Source organism: Biomphalaria glabrata, chromosome 8 (assembly GCF_947242115.1).
Source record: "Biomphalaria glabrata chromosome 8, xgBioGlab47.1, whole genome shotgun sequence".
NCBI classification, from domain to species: Eukaryota; Metazoa; Mollusca; class Gastropoda; family Planorbidae; genus Biomphalaria; species Biomphalaria glabrata.
In genome coordinates, this window is record NC_074718.1 from 40,900,454 (window position 1) to 40,922,806 (window position 22,353).

Below are 22,353 nucleotides of genomic sequence, written 5' to 3' on the forward strand. Positions count from 1 at the left end.
AATCTAGCCAAATGTTTGATGAACAAAACTACATTCCCTAGTCAAGGATATTGACTTGTCAAATGACAATTAGGTAATCATATTTTGATCTTTGAGACATGGAAACTTTTTTTGTGTACCAGATAAGGAGTTTCTTCTGCCTGTTTTAAAGTGTAATCAACAATGAATAATCCCTAAATTAATTTAGACTGTGTGGAACACTCAACAAGTTTATTAGGTTTCTAGAAATCAACCAACTAAGCTTTGTTGTGTTGTGTGATTTTAATATGAATTTTTGTTAAGACAAAAAATAGATTTAATTATTAATATACTGAAATATATTAATTATAACGAAATATATATTTCTAATACATTTGTATTAGAGGAAATATAAGATGCATTATGAATAATAAGATTGACAATTAATAAATCAAAGTACATTTCATTTAAATATTATCTATGTCAAATTTAGTTAAATTACCATGTAATTATGGTAATGCAGGCTTACATAGAATTAATTTGATTTTGTAGATAATTTTAAAAAGACAACCTCATTATTTTAATGAATTATTCTCCTTGTTTATAACCTCATTGGTATTTATTTTAAAAACAAAACAACAAAAGTTTTGTAGAGGTATTTATTATATTTTAAAGGAAAATACATACTTTTAAAATATAATCAGATAGTAGGATGAATTAACTAATTAAGCTATCATTTTCTTTGGCAGCAGTTTGTTATTTACATTGAGTATTTACAAATTGTAATGTTCCAGTCATACAGAATTTTCTAATGAATAAACATTCCTTTTTTTTTTCTTATTTAGAAGTCACAAATTTTTTTGCCATAGATAAAAAAGATTTACAAATCTTTTGAAATACTATTTTAGATTTTTTTTTATTACGTTATACATCATATGCTTTTACATCCTTTACATCATCTGCTCTATAGACCACAAGTTCTGAAAGGGGAACGTTACTTTTTTTTTTCTACATCATATGCATTTTTATTTAACAAACATAACTTATTAGAAGTTTTCAGCAACATCAACAAAAAGTATCAAAGACTTGATTTGACTTCTGCTATCTCAGCAGATACATTGATGTTATTGCTGTGATCTAGTTCATCCTGGGTGATTTTAATTTGCTCTGTGTCATCAACAAAAACTGGGTTTTTGTAAAACATTTCTCTAAGTGTATTCTCATCATTTCTGTTTGGTGCCATTACAGTAGGCCTCTCTATTGTTTTTTCTTTCAAATCATGCTTTGCTTGAAACTGATCATAATTATAGCAGAACATGGACATAACAACTAGGACTACAAAACCTGAAATGAGGCCAATCTTCATGTTAGGGGAATAGATCTCCCAAAGGTTTCCAAAGTATGGGCCATTAATGTTGATGCCTAGTTTAACCACAGTGTGGATGTTATTAGATAATGTCTGCACTAAGCAGTGATAAATCCCAAAGTCTGGCCTGTCTATGTTGTATATGAGCAGGCTAGCACCATTGTTCATCCAGGAGTAATGCTGGTTGTCAAGCACAGTTGTGTCATTCAGAACTTTAGCTGGAAAAAAAAACAAACAATTTTAATATAAACTAGGTTAAAAAGACAGTTTGTGTGGAAACACAAACTCAAAATCGGCCCCCCCCAGGCAGGTAAAAAGGCAGGTTTCAATATTTCGACAATGAAATTATATCAAAGTAAAATGACAGAGAAGAATGGAGAAAGAGGTTGACAGATCTTGTGTGGTGCCCCAGCAGACCAAAGGATAGGTGGAAGTGAAATTAGATGTGACCTGGCCTAACTAATGTCTTTTGAATATCTAATTGATCTAATTGTTTTGTAAAGGGTCCATCTCTTATTCAAATCCTCAAGAAAAAAAAACATTTAGGCTACGTTAAAAAAATAATAATTTTTCCTTTAGTTAAGTGTTCTATAACTTGTGTGCAGCACTGTAGTTAACACGATAATATGAAAAACTACTTATTAATTGTTGTTTTAAATTATGCCTAACTTATATGTATTTTCAATGGTTTTTTTTTCTCTTTTGTTTGTTTGTTACTATTAATAGTGAATAGTTGTAAAAGTGGTGTATTTTTATGGAAAAACTGCTTGCATCAGAACTTTGAATGGTCTAAAATATTATGATGTCGGATTTTCACTATCTTTTCTAGTTTACGAGATCTAAACGGGACGGATGGACAGACAGATATTCCACACAAAAATAATAGCGTCTTTTTCCCCTTTCGGAGCCGCTAAAAACAAAAACAAAATATCAAGTTCTCAGTTGTAATGTAATAATTTAATAAGTGATTTAAACAAATGGTGGTGAAGTTTAGGTCGTTCATTAAAACCTTGTGACTTGTATTGCATTATTTTAAAATCAACTTATTATTTCTGAGTTTGGTTTTAGACATATCTGAGTAAGCTATAAAGCCTCAAGTTACTTTTCTTGACTCTGATACAATCTTTTATAAACTTAAATGTCTTGCACTGCTGTCAAAACTGCACACTAACTGAAAATTTTATTTTACATCAGGACTAAAAACAAAATTAGGGCTGGCTCTAAGTGGGGACATCTATTGGTCAGATGTTAGGCTACCTATATCTCTGCTAAGCGATGGTTTGAGTCCTTGTCAGAACCTACCTATGTTTCGCCATATGCATTTTTTCACTTTCTCTATAATAACTATTGTACCCTCATGTTGCTATTATATTTTAAAAGCCATGTTTATTCATCATTTGTTTCAGCACAAAAACTTCATCCATGTTATAGGCTTACCAAGACTAACAACAACCATGAGCTACATGAGAAAATGTGAATGACGCAGTTTATCTTGATTCACAAATCTCTATAACAACCTTTTAATGAAGCATAAAAGATTAGTATAATAGAGTAATCTTATAAAATTTCGCAGTTAGCCACAGTAAAAAATAGCAACGTGATAAACATAGTTATGACGTTTTAGGATAAGAGCGCATAAAATAGTGGGCGCTTGACTTTGGTAGTCAGGTTGGTTTATGTCAATCTACTGAATTCGACTATGATCTGTAAATGGCTCATATTTCTACAACCTTTTTTTTTTTATCAAGTTTCAGTATATATATATATCAATCGTTTCTTTTGGCGTGTTAATACAATACTGTAATTAACTAGACTTGTAATTTCTGCAATTAAGTCTGTCTTAAATGATTGAATAGCTTCTTTGAATTTATGAGAATTGTATATTTAAAATACTAATGTATATCAAGAGTTATTTCCCTTTTTAACCCGCTTGTTTCACAATTATTTAAAATATGATTTAGAATATTGCTGTTGGGTGTACGATGTAACGATTTCATAGTTTCCGCAATCGTTTTCTTCTCGATCCTTAATATGCTTCCCATAAAAAAAAATGCTGCTGTCATAGTAGGCCTATAGATCTTGATTCTAGGTGTAATTATTTAATTGCAAAAAATATACGAAAAATTTATTGAAATCTCCTGAATTTATTAAAATCTCATGAAAACTCATAAAAATCTCCTGAAAAAATAGACAAAATTGGCAGAAAACGCCAATCCTACGCGCGATAAAAGAAAAAAGGCATTGTCAGCTTTCATGTAATAAAATGTAATAATCGGGCTAATTTTCACCTTAATCGGAAGTTCTAATACTTTATTTACATATATAGTCAAAATAGGGCTCCACTGCCACACGAGGAAGTGTTCTCTGAGATGAACTATAGTCGTCCTACGACTGAAGGATAATATAAATATGCCATAGGTTGCAAGTTTCGTAAAGTAAAATTAATTTGATCGCAATTTTGTACTTAGTAAAGAATGAATACAATTCAAAGTCGATTTTTTTTTTCTAATACAAAATTTTAATTTTCACTTACATTCTTACTCCCACCCAGACTAGGGATCGCGCAATCAGTTTCGCATAGGGCCCCGCAATAGTTAGGACCGGCCCTGATTGCAAGAACCGATTTTTATGTAATGTGTCCATGAAGTAGGCCTACGGTTTCAGAGCAACAGCTTCGAAAGCTGAAGAAACGATCAGCGCCAGATATACAGCCAATATAAATTAAATTAGCGTGTTTTTTATTTACTGTTGTAATGACGAATAGGCCTACATATCTGATATTGCTGGACTTCTGAACAAAGCTCCTCACCCCCCCCCCCTTTTTTTTTTTTGGTCTCATGATCGGCACGTTGGTGCTCCGCTATCGCTCCCGAAAATCTCTTCACAAAGTGTAAACTATTTGTGTAATGATCAGTTATTGATATGGAATAAGGGATGTCATGTGTTCAATACAATGACTAACTTTATTCGTCTTTACTTTACACAATTAACGTCAGTCATTGTCAGATAACATTTAAGTTTGACGAGCATATTTTTTTTTTCAGAATTCAAATTATCTTTTAAAGTATTTACGTTTTATCAGTATGGAGGTAAAAAGATTGTTAGAAGTGTATCCTTCCAGTCAAATGTTAATTTAACTCTTTCTCTCCGTAATTATTTACCACATTCTGGTGGAATTTACATCGATATCGTCAGTTAGGAGAGAAAGAGTTAAGTCAAGAGAAATCTCATTCTAATTATGCATTAAAAACTAGGTAGAGCTTCATATAAGAAAGTCTGGATAAATATTTACAATTCAACCATAACACTAGATACGCAATCGACAAGACTTACTATTAGGTAGTATCCAGAGAAATCTGAATTCTTCGACGTCTTCCCAGGGACTAAAACCTTCATCCGCACATGTAAGATTAGCTGTTACACCGTAAAGCAGATCTTGGTATCTGTTGGAGTGCCATTTTTGTCCTGTATGACCCAGTACCAGCCCAACAGAGGCCAACAATATTATTAAAGAAACCATTTTGTCAGCTGAAAATTAGTGTAATTTGTAATGTAAGTTTTTTTTTCCAGAATTACATTTTTTTAAAAAGCTAAAAAAAAAAAAAAAGACTGATGGAAAAGAGAGGGTGGGGTGAAAATAATTATTAAATTAATAAGAATAATAACTATTGGAAAATTGTTCAACATGTTTCGGTTGTTCGTTGACTTGAAGATTATTAAATCCTAGCTAAAACCTCCCGCAGGATGGCATGGCTTGAACCCGGGACCATTGAGACGACATTCAAGCGCGCATATCACACAACCAGGCAGCCATCCAGCATTACGACCATAGCTAATTGAAACAAATCAAACCACATCACATTTCTAGTTCCAACATTAAAAACAAAAATCTATTAAAAAATTCAACACAGTCGAAGTTAATCTAAAAGCAAATTATTTCATGATAACTTGAGTCATTTAATGAAGTTTTGCTCAAGGACGATGACCTTAATATTTAATGTTGCACATTTTTGTAACTGTTCATTTTTACATTTGAATTTAAACAAGTAATATACACACAAATCAATTTCTATTTCATGGTCCATCATTTCTCATTATATTCATTTCTTGTAAAGCTACATTATAGCAAGGAGTCTTTCCAGTTAGCTTTGCACAATCTTCTTCTATTAACGGTCCGGCAAATGATTTTACTGGAACTACATAAGATGGTATGCAAAATGTTCATGAATATAAAATATTTTTTATGTCTATGGTAGGCCTACGTCTATTTATTTATTCAACTCTTTACTGAATACAAAGAAACTTTTGAGTCGAGGGCGGGAATTCCAACTTACGTCTTAAAAAAAAAAATCATAAGCCAAAGTTAATTTTAAAAATAATATTTTGAATAATGTGCGACTGATTGAGTAGTTGTTGTTTTTCCCTCAAAGATACACAAACTGTTTAATTTTTAGGAAAATCGTAAAATCCATTTTCGAAATACCTGTTGTTAGACACCTTATTTATAGTTTAGTTATTTTGCGACGCACCATAGAAGACGCATATTGAACGGGACTAGTGACGTTTGGGATATGTTGGGTTAGAGACCGGAAAATCAGTTGGCAATATAATCCTCCAGGGTAACGACGTGTTTAGTGACAGAGACGTTTACTGTGGCCTTTTCTTGGAATAAATACATGTTACATTGTTCTTCAGCGTTGACTACATCTCTTTACTTGTTAAAACCGATGTCTTGTTTTGTCTGGATTGTTGATCAACTACACGGAATACACCCGAACAATAATACCCAAACGCTTGCAGAGTAATTGGTTGAAATTCAACAGCCATCCATAGTTGACCTCAAGACAGCCTGAACAAGCAACATCACACTGTCCAACTTTTTCATTCCACCCTCCACAAGTGAAGAGTAGGAAATGTTAACATCAAATAATTTTAAATTTTAAGATAACTGCTGAGTTTATTAATTACATTAGGATTCTATTCTCCTCTCCAAATTTACAATGGTTTGGTATTAAGACAAAGTTAGTTCAGTTAATTGGCTAAATATTTTAGTAAATCATACTTACTTTTACTTTGTAACGAAGACAATTAAATAAGGCATTATAATTGTCTCATACAATACTCTCTGTAGTAAGTAAGCAAGCCAAGATTATGTTAGTCTGAACAAGTAATTTATTCGCTGGCATGAAGTTTTAATTTGTGACACATTACAACTGATAAAGCATGAAATGGGCTAGCACAGGTTTAGGCAAGGGAAGTAATTATGTAGGAACAGTGCTGCTGGGATTATATCTATAGGAGTACAATCAATAGTAAACCAACAGAATGTCTAGTCATTAAACGTATTAGTATTTAATAAATTAAATAATATGCAATGAAAGGAATTAAAGGCCGTAGTGTTTGGACATTGTAAAGAACTTAAGTTTGTGATGACAAAACTTTAATAAATAGATGAATTCACGCATTTATATATGGAACAGAAGGATGAAATATAATTTTGTATATTGCATGAAAAGTGAATTGAAAGATATTCAGTTTTAGCAGATGTCAAACAGTGTAGCAGTATGGTGTTAATGACAAACTATGTTAACCTGTTAAAATAAAAATAAACTGTATTACTTACACACAAAAAAAAACAGAAAAGCTTTTTTAAACTAGTAGAAACACATATAGAGTGTAACAACTTCAAAATGAACTTCATCTCATTGAGGCTTATCTGGATCGGATGTTTTTTTACAAACTGATAAAGCACTTATATTAATGGCTCAAAAAAATTGTATGGAGGTTTGAAAAAAAAAATATTTTTTTTTTATTTTAAGAAAAATCAGAACAACACAATTATCATTCCTTATTTAATAACTGCATCATATCAACATAAAAAAAAGGTCTGGTGGTGCAGTATGTGCGCTGGACTGTTGTTCAGTCATCTTGATGGTCCGGGTTCATACCCTGCCCGCTGTCATAGCCATAGTCCTGTGGGAGGTTTGGACTAGGAAGATTATCTTCAACTCTAAAGAAACATAAAAAACATGTAAAATATTTTTACTCTATCCAATTTTATTAAAGGTGTTACTCATTAGAGCTTAATGAACTACCTGAGAATCCTGAAACTCCTTCTTAAAGTTCCCCCTTTCAGACCTTCTGGTCTATAGGGCAGATGATGTAAAGGTCATCTGTTTCTACAGCTTACAAGGGTGTCATGTGACCAGCACAACGACCAACCACCTTTACTTTACCCCAACTAATGTCAGGTACCCATTAGAGCTGAGTGAACTCACAGGCGCCCAAGGATCCCAAAATTTAAAATCCCACTCTTCACCAAGATTCGAACCGAGGACCTTCGGTTCAGAAGTCAAGCGCTTTACCGCCCAACCACCATGGAATTAAAACTCAATACCTACATGTTTGGAAGCCATCACTTAATCCATTGACCTGAAGGCCTCTCCACATTTTATAAAGTCTTTCTTAAAATGATGTAAATCTAAATTTACTGGTACTAAACATTTTCTATCAGTTAAATCAGTGTTTCTCAAACTTTTTCCTTAACAGAACACTTTGGACATTTTGAGTTTTTAATGGAACACTTTACTTATTTTTTAGAGAGATTAATTCACACGGTAGTTAATTCTTGTAGTAGTTCATGGAACACCTATTCAAGCCTTGCTGAACACTATGGTTCCGTGGAACACAGTTTGGGAAACACTGAATTAAATGCTGGATTGCCTTATTTCAAAATACTTAATTTTCTGTTTCATACCAGTAGCTATATTAACAATAAACAATTTTGTTTCATTATTTCTGAGAGAAGATTTTAATTATAAATAAATGAAACTTGTGATGTGAAAGACTACACTACAAAACAAAGCAAGTCTTTAAATGCTTCACAGTAGCAATGATAACTAAACAAGTATTAAAAAATCTACTTCAATCATTCAGATACAACTTTATTTTAAAAGAAGAAGATGAAATGTTAGTAAAATGTTTTATATGATATCAACTAAATTTGTATACAATAATGGTATTAATCATTATTATTTGGTTTAAAAAAAAATCATTAGTACTTGAAAAATCCATTTTACAAAAATGTAAGTCACAGAAAAATAGTCATGTGCTTTGTGTAGAAAGGAGACATGCAATACAAACATAAATTTGTATGAATAACTAATATGTTAATAAATAAATAAAGTATGGCAAAGATTTGGACAATAAAATTCTTTACAGCATTAAATGTACAGAAATCTGGTATCAATTTTAGTTTTATTAGAAATTGTATATCACAGTATACTAAAAGAAACTAAATTAGAAGCTCTATAATAGGCACATTGTTTATTGATGTTCAATGTTGTTCACAAAAATCAGGGAAAGTAGCAAGAGTTTGTATTTCAGATTTTAAGATCTATCTTTTGAAATATACAAGTATGAAAATACATTTTTGTTGTAAAATTGAAATATAGAAAGAAAAAAAAGAACTGGCACTACATGAAATATGATACATGAATTCACAGCACTAGTTGAATATAAAGTTAAACATAAAGTGTATTTGAACAAATTAAATATAAATTGTCAGTTCAGATTTAACTACTGTTAAAAATTGACAAATTACACTGGAACCGCCTCATCAATACTTATTAATAAATGGCACAAATGAAAGTGAACTATTTTACCCTCATACATCAGAGATCATAAAAACACTACACTTGAACATGACATGTGAGCTACATGGAAACTTAAATAAGGTCACAAAATGTAGACTCAGGTGGGATAACCAGGTCTGGAGATTCTTCCAGTGACCTGCTTACAGTGCCTTAACAAAAGGAAGCTAAAGAAAATGATGCAGAGACAGAATGTTGGATAGGGACTTAAAGGAGGGCAAAAAAAGTAGGATGTCTGCAGACAACACGTGATTCAATGATCAGACTTTAAGGCACTAGACAAGAATAGTACCAGTCAACTGAACAGTTGTGGTCTCTCAATGTTCTATGAAGTAAGAATTACATTAGTACCAGACTAAAGGATTAAAGAGGATCAGTAAAAGATTTAAGAGTGAAGGTGGATCAGTAAGTGCAAGATGAATTAATTCAACAATAAACTTTGAGCTGCAACATATGTCTGCTAGTTAAATGAAAAGAATACCATTGGCTGAATATATTATATGAACACACTGTCTCTATAATATATTAATTCATTTCAAGATAGTATAAAATATATTTAGTCAGCGGATACATAGACATCTTTAAACGAAATGAAAAAATGTACCCAAGTATATATATTTATGAATTTATAGCTGTGAACTCTAAAATTTTAAGTTAAGTACCGGTACTAAAAGAAAATGAAAACAAATTGATAGTCTACAAAATGTAATGAGTACAACCAATCATCTTAAGTCTGTGCTCTGCCATTCAATTTATAATCATGATGTTGCTAATATTCAATAAAACACTGTTTCTATAAGGCCATTTATTATTTTGAATTTCCACCATCAAAATAAGAGTTTAAATGCATGTGAATGTCTGGAAAATCTAAATAATAAAATGATTTAAAATTCAAGCATTGGAAAAACAATAGAATACTATGTATTACCATACACATTTAATATAAGAAAAAACAGACAAAAGACTAGAATAAGTGCAAGAAAAAAAAGCTATAAAATAATCTATAATATACAAAATTCTGTTTAAAAAATTAATATAAGATATAAATAATATTTATAATATTAACAATATAAATATTGTAAGTCAATGTAAAGTGCAGTATTTATTAGATAATAAGTTCACATTTTTAAAAAGAAAGGAAACAATTTATTTGAATTTCAACTTTTTATTCTATTAAAAAGGCTTTTTTTTTAGTTGAGAAAAGCTTAAGATCATTATCTGCTTCTATTGAATGTGAAGTTTAAACTCATCTGATGAGGTAGGGCCTAAATAGTCTACAATATTGAAGCTTGAGACTTGCAAACGGGAAATGGTCTACGCTTCTACTCTGGTTAGACAAGATTTTAAGGTTTATTTTATGTATTGTTTAACTCGAAGTACTATCCTCTGGAAATGAGGAAAAATGAAGAGTCTCATTTTTTATAACTAAAATAAGCAATGAAAAATTATGAAATTAAATTAATTGAAGGAAACAACTGTAAGAAAACAACTTCCACCAAAAGTTTAAGAACTAGAAAATAAAATTGTGTTATTATCAATACAGGTAACTATTCATTAATACTGATGATATTATTATGCTAAATTTTTACATTTTATCAAAAGTTTAATAAAAATCTGCGAGTTTTCGTAAGTTGCATGGTTGTAAATCATGTGATTTAAACAACATTCAAAATGGCAAACAAATCACCAAAATATAAATGTGAAAAAAAACAAACTATGAAGATGAAATTATAAGAAATTAATTTCACCATTTTGTAAAAGGATTATTATGTTTAATTTTAGAGTAAAACAAGTTCAGTTGTAAACAAAAAGTCAAATAGGTAAAAAATGTGTAGTCCTAAAAAGTATACAATAAAAACAACCAACTATAATGTATGACCACAATGAATACCGTACATTCAAGAGAAAGCTGAGATTCTAAAGAAGGGTTCCTAAAATGCTTAAATGTCTATCCCTGAATGAAGACAAGATCTAAAACAGGATTTTTAACAACACAAGTTTATGTTCAAGCCTTGGACTGCATCCTTGGTGGAACAGGAGGCTGGAAGCGCTGAACTTGATCAAGAGGCAGTAGAACTCTAGAGTTTCCATCTGGCGTTAAATGGAGGTTGAGTACAGCGAAAATTTGGTTGTTTAAAATCTGGAATTTTCTTATTCTGTCCACCATCTTTTTAAGATTCTGATGAGCAAGAAAAAGAAGTGATTATGTGATAAACTCAAATGTGAAGTTAATACTTTTGCTATTTCAGTTAAATAATAAGAAGTTTAGAGCAAGGAAATATATGATCAGCAAGCTAGCTACACAAACTCAGAGTCTTTGGGCAAATCTGCACATGTGGAGTGTCCTTCAAAACTATTCTCTTTACCAAGAGGCCCGTGCAAGACAATGGCCCCAAAACACCCCAACAGAAAGAAAACTATTTGGAGAGCTCCCTGATTTGGAAACCACTGTGTTCACTTCATATATTGGTCTAGTCATCTGAACGCTCCAACATAAAAATGAGAACAAGGAAGACAAAGAAATTAGGCAAATAAAAAAACTGGATTAGATCTGCCAACAATCTACAACCTAAAAAAAAAATTCTGTTTTGAACTTTTTTTTTTTTTTTTTTTTTTTTTTTGCAGATATAGGTAATGATAGAGCAAAGGTTTTTTTTTACGTTGAACCAGTAGTATTTATCAACTGTAACAGTAAGGATAACAATGAATATGGCTAAAGAAGAGAAAAAAAAATGGGGGGAGGGGGGCAGGGAAAAAATTCAATTTATAATTATTCCTTAAGACTCCTTAAGACTAGGATAGCAAATGACACAACATATAAGTTGGTAATATTAACAAACCAAATAATATCAAACTCGAAATGGGGTTTGCGTTATTTTCTACTTAAATTTACTGAACTCTAAACTGGGGTCAGAAAGTTTAGTGTTAGCCTAAATTTAAATAATCTGTTGAGCCAATATCTGTAAGAAATATTCACTATACCGGTATTGAAATAATTAATGTGCTAACAAGTAATTTGGATCTTACAGTGACTGGGTCATCCTTCATGTCATGTCTGTTCACTTTGAGCAAATGATAACTGAAGTCTAAAGCCTCAAACCGACGCTGTTGGCCTAATAGAGTGATAAGTACACAGCCAGCCCAGTTAAGGCCTTCACCAAACATTTCTCTAAGAAAAACGGAAAACATATTGTTTAAAAAAAACCCTATCACTCAGCCCAACAAGCAAAAATATTTTTAAAATGCAAAAATTAATAAAGACAACGTAATACATCAAAAAAAAAAAAAAGCAACAAATAATTTCATGATCCATGATTAAAATTTATTTTAGTTTAAATTAATATTAAGCCTAGAGTAGTAATTATACAGTCCGATATTATGAGTTACCATTTATACAGTATTTGGTTATCAGTTTGTTACACCTAATAAATTATTAGGTTATTTGAACCTGAGTTGTCAAGCTCTTTAAGTTGGTGGTAGCTTTTTGTCTTCACTTTTAAGAAACAAAAGAGAGTGATGGAACAATGCGGTAACAGTTTCACATAGAATTTTTAAAAAGATTATGAAATACCTAGGAACAATGTTTCTAATTACCGATTTGTAATTTTTATAGGGTTACTTTAGCATGCTTTAAGATTTCTTGGAGAAGGTTACCATGATGCCTTTAAGTCACAAGCAAACATAGCTCTAAAAAGACTCGTAGTCTCTATAGAGTTTAAAATTTAAAAAATTAAAGACCATCATTAAAGTAGCCAAGTAGGTTAAACCACTTAGCCACAAGTAAGACAAAGTGATATTCAACTTACTCAACAGTAAATTCATTTTCTCTCCCTGGAATACAGTAAACCCACTGAATAGCTGACCAGAGGCGGTGAAACTCATTGCAGGCATCTACATTCATCACCCCATTGGATGGAGGTCCACCATGCCACACCTTGTTGGTTAAGAAAGTCTGAATTCTCTGCAGGACATTGTCAAACATGGAGCCCATAGTGCAGAACCTTTTGCTAGTTATCTCCTCTGCTTCTCTGATCAACAGTTTCTGCTGTAAAGAGAGAGAACTTAACATTTATACATAAGCATAGAAATATATAATAGACTGTCTCTGACAGTAAACATTATTATTAATTCACGTCTACAGCACTAGTAGACCATTATGTCAAGAAAATCATGAAAATAAAGTGTTTTGAACCTATTATCTCATTGTAAAACATTTTGCAAGCTTTCTTCTGGATGTATCAAAAGAATTTTTTTTCATGCTTTTAAGTAAATAAAAGTAAAGTACCCTTTTCTGACCAATCTATGGGGCAGATGATGTAAAGGCCATTTGTTTCTGTGGCCCATGATTAACAAAGGTGTCATGAGGCCAGCACAACAACCAACCACCTTGACTTTTCCGCAACTAATGTCAGGTACTCATTAGATTTTGGTAGACTCAGGGAAATTTAAAAAATCCAGAAATTCAAAATCCTATTCAATACCAGGAATTTGATCCTGAGATCCCTCCATTCAGAAGACAAGCACTTTACCAATAACTACCATGCCCCTTTTTCATGCTTTGATAAAACAATAAACAATTCCTAAACAGAATACATAGCAAATAGAGAACTAACAGTACAAATGACCTATTTAACAATCTGTTTATAATCACTGGAAGGGAAAACAAAAGATAATGTACTAATGCTATTGCATGTAGTAGACCGTTTTCATTTGTTTCAACTGAGGCTGAAGGTCTATACCAGTCATTTTACTCAACATCTTTTAATACAGGTATCTTTGTTGGAGAAAGCTAAAATGTCTACAAATATTTTTGGCTGCAATATTTGCAATGATTAGAACTTTCAAATATTGCCTATAACTGGCTCTTGTGATTTCTCAATCTTTTCTAATACAAATATGATATTGGGAGTCAAAATCAAATGGAAGAAATTCTACATAGTAGCTGAATAGTTTTTAGAAAAAAAATAATTTTTCACTTTAAGAATAATAAATTGTACTTTCCATCATGGAAATGATTTAATCTTTACTATAAACAATGTTATTAAAAAAGGCCAATTATATTACTGGAGTAAGTGAAAACTTTGATTGACTTGTGCACGACAAGACCAATAACCTAACTGCTTGCTGCATTATGCTCTTTTTTATTTCAGACACCAATACCTTTAGGATAACCTATGACCCTAGAAGCATAACTTCTAATTAAATTGTTAATATGATTAAAAAAAAAGATATAATTACTAAATATTTGTTAACATAAAACAAGTTAATTGTTTACCTCTTTTGTGCCTTGTTTTTCAATAATGGCAGCAGCATGAAAGGGAGCGTACTTTAATTTCTGCTGCTCTACTGCTTCTTCAAGAGTCATGCCACCATCTGGAAAGAGAGTTTCTGAGTTTTGTATTTTAAAAATGAAAATATTTGTTAGTAGAACATTAAATAAAAAGTTGATTGAAACTGCAGAAACATAACATTACCAAAAAAAAAAATTTTTGAATTTAAATCTGTTATTGAATAATTATATGGCAAAAAAAAAACAAAAAAAAAACTCAGCGAATGAATTGTGATAAAAAAATACAGACAAACTTAGCTCATTCAAACACAATAGTTTTTGAAGGAGGCAGTTTAGATGATCTAAAACACATATGAAAAACCAAAAAGATAACCAGGAAAACCAGTGACTTGGCAGAATTTAAGTCATTGGTTAATATGCATGACGCGTAGGACGTAATCATCTTCTTTTTTGAAGTAACGTCTGTATCATATAAGATAAGATCACAACGGATAATGACCTATACCTGGAAATGGACAAGACTTTTGTTTTGCGACATGAAACATGCTAAGCCTTTTTACGAGCACGATGGCTTGATGATGTTGATGCAGATCTACAACAGCTAAGAGTCTGGGCATGGAGACATAAAGCCCAAGATAGATCAGAATGAAAAGATGTGCTAGAGCAGGCCAGGGCCCTCCATGGGCTGTAGTGCCACTGGGATGGGATGGATATAGTTTGAAACCCAAAGGAGTTACAAGTACTCAATCCACCACATTCCATAATAAGCTCTAACCAGTCTCAATTGTTTAAAACAGCCTAGTTAACTATTCACTAATAACGTCTATCAAACCAAAGACACAGAATTCGTTGTCTACCTTTTGGCTCTTTTGGCACATATGGTCGAGGGAAAATATTTAAAAATGGTGCTGCTTGGTTGAGGTCTCTGATTTCTTCATGATTCTAAAAATAGATGTTATAAATATATATGTTCTATATTAATAACAAGTTTTATACTACAAAAAAGATAGCTTGTACTTGCATAAATATAATGTATAATAATAAAAAAATAGTGACCAAATAGAAACACAGACTAAACTAAGAATTGAGCCATAAGCAATTAACGAAAAACAAAAACTGACCTAAAGTAAAGTTGACCAATAACAAGTACACAGCTCAAATAAATACTGACCATTGCTTGTTCCAGCAGTAAACAAAATATAACTGTGTTTCCAATAATTGTAAAACTTTCAAAGACGTCAGTTTTTAAATTTGGAATCTGCATGAAACTTTCCAGATTCAGTTTATAGAAACCAAAGACACCTTTTCAAAAATAGAACCAAAAGATTACAAAATGTTAGATGCATAATGGAAAACAGGATTTAGAGTGATTTATAATCACAGTAATATAATATTTATAAAGCACAAAATCATTCATTGTTTTGTTTTGGATGTTCCTTCAGAATTGAAGATTCCTACATCCTAGCCCAAACCTTCTGCAGAACAGCAGGAGATGGCACCAAGCAGGGTTCAAACCGGGGACCATAGAGACAACTCTTCAAACAATCAGGAGCCTGTACTGTACAAGTTTTTCTAAAAAAAATTAATTAGGTTTTAGGGGATACGATGGCTGAGTGGTAAAACTTCTGAATCAATGGTCACATGTTTCGAATCTCATTGAAAAATGGAATTTTGAGCTTTGTAAATTCATCCAATTTGAATACTAGTTGGGAAAAGTAAGCTGGGTTGGTTGTTGTATTGGCCTTTCTAACATCATGCTAACCGTGGACCCCAAGGTTGAAAAAAAAGGTAATGAGTGAGTTAAGAGCTTCATCTTGAATGTTTTATGAGACTGTGTCTGTCTCAAAGGCAAAGATAAACAATACAGATTGATGAGACTAAGCATCCAAAACTATGTATTGATTAACAACATTTGTGTAAATAAACTGTTATACATAACAAATTATATATAAATTATTATGAATTCACTGGCTGTTATTAGACGGACATTCTGCTTTTAAAACCTGTTTGCATTATTATGAAATTAAATTAAACTTAAAATTAAAGTATTATCACTGCAATAATTAGAAAATAATTTTGGCTATTCTACAAACCAGGAGAGCCATAACTGAACCAAGGCAGTTTACAGACAGGTGGCAGAGCATCTATCAGGATCTCTACATCATTGAGCATTGTCTCACTTAACTGAAATCCAACAAAATAGAACTAATTTAGCGGACACATTTGAAATATTTCCCCTCTATAAATTAAATCGCTAGACATAAGTTATAAAAACCAAAATTTAAAATCAAAACAAATAGTGGTAATCATTCATAATACTGTTAACATAAAATAAAGCATACAAACAGAAGGGAAAAAAAAAAGCTTTGTTGTTTAATAATTACATGTGGTGTAATGCCATTAGACACTGTCAATTTTTAAAACAAATAAAGAAATACTGTACACTGTCTATAGCTGTGTTGTGTTTCAATTCTAGGACTGAAAGAAAGAGTGTTGAAAAGTATTGTATTAACTTACAGAAACTCCAATGGTTTTCAACAGCTCTTCAACCACAATGGCAATGCCTTGGTAGTTCAATAGTTTACTGATGCTGCGAAAATGTGGAGTTCCAATGAAACCAGAATATAAGCTGTAGATTGTACTGAACGATCTGTTCAAGTCCTTGAGGAGACAGTTATAAAAAGCCAGTTTTTTAAAAAAGCTTAGTCTAAACAGTTGTTTTTTTTCTTGTTGGTTTTTAATTTAATTTGGGAATCTTTAATTATGATTCATTTGTCCATCTGTCCAATCATGTCAATGGAAACTTCTAGTGAGTTATGCTACTAGAAGTATGTTCACAACAGATGGGTCAAACATATTGGATGGTGGCTTAGTAAAATGAAGTTTACAGGTTGAAACAGCAGTTTGCTAACAATTGTTTACATTTTATCGTTTTGCTTTTGTTGTTAATGATTATTAGTTTTCAGATCAGGCAGCTCTCCATATAGTTTTTATTCTATAGGAGTGTTTTGTTCTGGCTTTTTGGTGGAGAAAGCAGTTTTGAAGGACATGGTTCTCTGGTGACACTCCACAAATTTCACTGCTCCCAATTTCCAGTTTCCAGAACAAATGTTAACACATTCTGTTGTGTCTGCTGGTTCTGAAGCGATAAATTGTTGGTTGTGTCAGGAGAGCTTATAAAAGGAGTTGTCTAATAGGACTTGTAATAGGGTAAGAGAAATTTTTATTTAGTGCAGAATTTATTTTCTTTTTAGTCCTCAAAGTTTTATTTTTTTAGGATACTTAGTGCTCTCCCTTTTTTCTTAAAAAGCATGTTATCAAAAATGTTTTTATTTCCTTGTTTATTTCAACTTGAGAGTGGGTTGTTTGAATTCATAACTGAAACAAATCTTAAAGCTACATAGGTTTGTTATAAAATGCTAAGACAGAAAAAAGAAATAATTAAAGATTCTTTGCAGTAAAGGCTTGGATACTAATAAAAAAATAGTATACATTTTTTACTTTTTTTTTTTTAAGGTTTCTAAAATTTTCTCCTTAATGCAACATCATAAAATTTGTTGTTTTGTTTTAATTAGTTGTTTTAATTTAGATACTGGTATTTAAGACAAGGCTTCAGAAATTAAGATTATTACATCCTAGCCCAGACCTCATGCAGGACAGCAAGGGATGACAACAAGGAGGGTTTAAACTCAGGACCATTGTGATGACAGTCTGGAGCACATACCACTCCACCAAGCAGCTTTTACAAACATTAACAAAGGGTAAAAAATTATTTAATATTAAAACAAGTCATAAGTCAATTTTTTTCAAAACCATATGTAAAGTAATGAAGTCTCTGAAGATGTCAGTATATGTGAAGCACATTAGTTTCTGAGAATATTTTAATTGGTCAAATGTCGAGGCTGTCACTGTGAACAACTTTTGTGGCTGTAGCTCCTCCTATACATATATTATGCATTTCCATTTAAGCAACTTTCAAAACTAAAACAATTTAAAGTTTTGACTCTACACTTACCTTGGACCCCCAAACAAATTGAGCAGGGAAATTTGGTGGCTTGTCTTTCCTGTCTCCAGATAGTCTTTTAAGGATGCTTTTAACAAACCTAAAATCAAATCATTTTCTTTAAAATTAAAAAAAAAATTATGCATGTGATTACTTTAAAAAAAAACAAATGGTCATGAGCACTGGAAAGAGGATGAACATATAAAGAATAAAAACTTTTCACCTATTGGTAGATGAGTTGTAGCAATAGTTGGGCAGGAAGTCAATATTCAGCAGCCAAAAGACACGCAGAGTTATCCTTCCATGGGGGGCAGTCACATTGTTGTTGGCCTCTTTAAACATGGCATCAAAGTCATTCAGCACAAGATATTCACTGAGTAGCTTATAGGTATGTCTGTTTACTTCTATCAGACCTTCAAGCTCCTGGGAAGTAATACAAAACATTACAGGTGAAAGGCAATCAGATATTTTACCATTCAATGATGCAACAGAGAGGGTATTGAAAGCATCACCATTATTACTTAACTTCAATGTAAATTATTCATGAAATAAAACTAAGACCTTCGGATATGTAACATTTTCGTAATCTTATACAGACAAGCAAATGTGAGTCACGAGTTTTTAAAGATAGGAATTTTTGTGTGTGGAATTCATTTTTTGTCTGGAAAGATGATCTTTTCCCTTTGCAACTTCTTGTGAAAGTGGAATGAAAAAAAGGAAATTCTATGACTCCATATAAAAAATTTTTACGATAGAAAATTAGATGTCCTTACAATTAGAATCTTGAGGACTTTTTAAAAAAATTAAAGAGTATTAATTGCGGCATGTAGGACTGCTTCACTACCTAACAAGAAGCCTCAAGGTGATTGTCTTTGCTGAGTACCTCGCAGCTCCCTCGCACCAATGGTTCACAAAATGGATTAGATCGTAGCAAACTGAGTATGCTATAGCAAGAAAAATGCCCTATACAAAAGTAATTTTAAAAAAGCTACAAAACAAAAAAAAGGTAGTTTGTGGAAGTTTCCATTACAAAATATAATTTTAAAAGTCTTATTTGCAAGTTAGGAAGTTTAATTTCAACTTTTTAATAATTTTATTAACAACATTATGACAGAATGGAAAAATAAAAACTGTGACTGTTGGTTTGGTAACTGTTTGATTAGTATTACAGAAGTAATTTGGTTAAACTTCTACTCACCAGTATTGCAGTTAAGTCTTCCACTTCTTCAAACCTGGTAATGGCTGTTTCCAATGATTTTAACATCAGTTCATTGACTCTTGAACTAATCAGACTATTTAAATCAATGGAGCGTCCCAGGAGCTGTTGAAAGGACCGTATTATGTGGATGCGATTCAAGAAAAAAAGCTAAATAAGTAAAAAATATTTTAAGTTCACTCGAAAAATTTGTGTAGAGGTAGAGATATGTCATAGGGAGAACAAGCATCAAGAAATAAAGCAACTTTATGAACTACTGGTCTAACTGAATTCTGGGTAGTTTTCAGACACATTAAATATGTCTATACATTTTATGAAATAAACACCAAATCATGAAGTTGCAATGCTCACATTGATTATTGGTATTTGACAAGTTGTTCCTCATAATGCAGAGAGTATTATTGTAATTGTCCCCTTCCATTATGACAAGTCAAAAAAAAAAATGTCTAGCTACTACATTTAATACATTCTTAAATGAATGGCACAGACATTGCAATTTTAAAAAATGTGAATGTATTTGCCTGAATGTGTCTTTGTTTCAGCAGTGTCTGATATCTGTTTGGTACTGGGAAGTTGATTTTGATCCCATGAGAGTTACATTCTGTACGAAACTTCCTGTCCAACATTAAACTGTAAACAATAGAAAACATGAGCCTGTCAGCAAGCACAGTGTTACATTTGCCTATTAGATTAAAACATATTCTTGGGAAGAATACAATAGGTTTGAAAGGGGTTTAACATAATCAAACTTCATTTACCAGCCAGCCAGATGCTTGAAGTAAGCAAAGATTTGGTTGCTGAGTTTATAAACCAACTGGTCAAAACACAGATTTAACTGAAAACAAAATGAAAAGGAAATATTACTTTAAAAATATTATGTTTTTTTGTAAAAGAAATCAAGCTTTTCTCATCTGCAAATAAGGAAATTCATTTACTGTCCCACTGGTAAAGTCAATGTGTAATTAACATAATTTTATGCCTTTTTCATTATAATTATATTTTAGAATTTTCACTGATAAAGAATAATATTAAATTTAAGTATAATTTTCTTCCCTTGTTTAATGGGCGACAGTTACACTTACCTCTGCCTCAACTTCATCATATAAAAAACGTTTCTTAAACCTCATCAGAGCGTACTGAGCACTGTCATTGTACAGATCCAGTGGGTAGAAAATGTACCTGAAATTTATTAACAATTTACATAATGTGGAAAATTTAACTCTTTTATTTTTTATGAAAAATGACAGGCATACTAACAAACAAGCAAAATACAAAAAAAAAAAAAAAAGCTTATATTAAGTGTATCAATTAGTTTGGATCAGTCATTAATTAAATTTGTAATAAGCCTCAGACAAAAATCTATAAAGTGGGCTAACTCAGCTTGTACCACCACTTCAGTCAAATACTATTTCTTTACCTTGCTTGAGATACCAATCAAAGCGATTTATTACCAATAGTTAATTAACTAATTGTTGTTTTTTTTTATTATTCTTGTCTTTTCAGGTAAAAGAAATAATTGTACAAAATTTCAGCTTGATCCGAGATTGGGTGTCAGAGAAATAAAGTGTACAAACTTTTGGCCAGACAGACAGAGTGAGTTGATATAAGCTTTGTAAAAAGTAATATAAGTACAGAGCCGGTCCTACAGGTTGCGGGGCGCTATGCGAAACGGATTGAGCGGGGCCTAATTTTGGGTTGTGATAAGGATAATAAGTGAATATATTAAGATTTTGTATTCGAAAATAAATTCGTATTTGCATTTTATCCATACTTTACTAAGTACTAAATCACTGTCAACATAACTTTACGAGCCGTCTACAGTAGATAGTAGTTTTCCCAACTAAAAAAAGCCGATAAACATTCAAATCTGCCTTTTAGATTTACTATCTGTCGTGCGCATCTGGTAGGGTATTTTCGTTTGAGCACCATAAGGTCTTATTAGTTCTGTTTCTAAGGATGCGCTATATTGGTGTCATTGTTCTCTTGTTGTGCCTTGAGATGAGTCTCTTTGTGTTCTCTTGGTGTGCCTTGAGATTGAGTTATCTGTGTGGTGTTATTCCCCAGTATTGGGTAAGTTAGTTTATTTTACTATCTTCTACATGTCGTAGCTTTACAATCGTTTCTATAATAATCGTGAGAATGGCGGTATCAAAGGAGTGTGTATTTTTCTTATCTAGGGACGCAGGCTTGGGACTCTGCTGGAGTCAAGTCTGAGTTGTAGGCTTGGTAGTTGACTATTGCCCGTGGCGTTGGGTTGGCGTTGTGAGGCCTGATTGACTATGGCACTGAGATTAAGGTGTGCTATAGTCCTTTGAATGTAGTTTGTAATTGCTATTGATATTTATTCATAATGTATGCCTCATAATATCATATATATCATTAACTCATTAAACCTTTGTTGTTATATGCAATATTGTTATTCACTAGTATACGTTAAGATTTGGTTTATTCGTTCCTGGATATTTAGTGCATAAATTGATTGCTAGACTGTTAGGGGTGCCCAGGCAGACGAGCCAAGGCTAAATTAGAACCCCGGCATAAAGTTAATAAACACTGTTCAGGTGAGGAGCCCGGCGGAGTACATCATACCCTAGATGAGCGCGAGGACAAAACCCACCTGACACTATCAACTAGCAAAATATCGCTTATGTTGTTTTTTTTTCTAAGAGGTCAAGATAAATTTAGATCTATATTTGTATGCCAGTGACCATTAACGTAAATTAAGTATTGGAACTTCCTGTTTTGGTTAAAATTCGCCTAATTATCACATTTTTATTAAATGAAAATGACAATGCCGTTTTTTTTTAATTGCGACTAGGATTGACGTTTTCCACATTGAATGACACCCCAAGACAATTTAGTCTGTTA

General features: G+C 32.0%; 2 protein-coding genes and 1 long non-coding RNA gene across 9 annotated transcripts in view; 1 reads left to right on the plus strand and 2 right to left on the minus strand.

The window, feature by feature from the left end:
- Positions 1 to 602: 602 nt before the first annotated feature.
- On the minus strand, positions 603 to 8,117 carry LOC106076556 (uncharacterized). Of its 2 annotated transcripts, XM_013237384.2 has the most exons (3): positions 6,391 to 8,117; positions 4,658 to 4,852; positions 603 to 1,542 (listed from the first exon to the last, which is right to left on the minus strand). In XM_013237384.2, the coding sequence occupies exons 2-3, from the start codon at positions 4,842 to 4,844 to the stop codon at positions 1,037 to 1,039; spliced, it is 693 nt and encodes a 230-aa protein (XP_013092838.2). In that variant the 5' UTR covers positions 4,845 to 4,852; positions 6,391 to 8,117; the 3' UTR covers positions 603 to 1,036. The 2 variants fall into 2 exon arrangements, with proteins under 2 accessions (XP_013092838.2, XP_013092851.2); XM_013237397.2 differs by lacking the exons at positions 4,658 to 4,852; positions 6,391 to 8,117 and adding an exon at positions 2,762 to 2,907.
- Positions 8,118 to 9,956: 1,839 nt separating this feature from the next.
- LOC106076521 (cytoplasmic FMR1-interacting protein 1 homolog) overlaps positions 9,957 to 22,353 on the minus strand; it is a 35,685-nt gene continuing 23,288 nt past the window's right edge. For all 6 annotated transcript variants that reach the window (XM_056037702.1, XM_056037701.1, XM_013237353.2 and 3 more), the window contains 14 exons: positions 20,568 to 20,664; positions 20,244 to 20,320; positions 20,007 to 20,115; positions 19,468 to 19,590; positions 18,493 to 18,692; positions 18,282 to 18,369; positions 16,784 to 16,927; positions 16,360 to 16,450; positions 15,438 to 15,568; positions 15,124 to 15,208; positions 14,252 to 14,349; positions 12,783 to 13,021; positions 12,004 to 12,145; positions 9,957 to 11,155 (listed from right to left, as the gene is read on the minus strand). In XM_056037702.1, the coding sequence (XP_055893677.1) occupies positions 10,982 to 11,155; positions 12,004 to 12,145; positions 12,783 to 13,021; positions 14,252 to 14,349; positions 15,124 to 15,208; positions 15,438 to 15,568; positions 16,360 to 16,450; positions 16,784 to 16,927; positions 18,282 to 18,369; positions 18,493 to 18,692; positions 19,468 to 19,590; positions 20,007 to 20,115; positions 20,244 to 20,320; positions 20,568 to 20,664 (1,798 nt within the window). In that variant the 3' untranslated portion in view covers positions 9,957 to 10,981. The remainder of the gene's footprint in view (positions 11,156 to 12,003; positions 12,146 to 12,782; positions 13,022 to 14,251; positions 14,350 to 15,123; positions 15,209 to 15,437; positions 15,569 to 16,359; positions 16,451 to 16,783; positions 16,928 to 18,281; positions 18,370 to 18,492; positions 18,693 to 19,467; positions 19,591 to 20,006; positions 20,116 to 20,243; positions 20,321 to 20,567; positions 20,665 to 22,353) is intronic.
- Positions 21,327 to 21,891, plus strand: LOC129927666 (uncharacterized). Its single transcript, XR_008779307.1, has 2 exons — positions 21,327 to 21,555; positions 21,663 to 21,891. It is a non-coding gene; the product is annotated as an uncharacterized LOC129927666 (long non-coding RNA).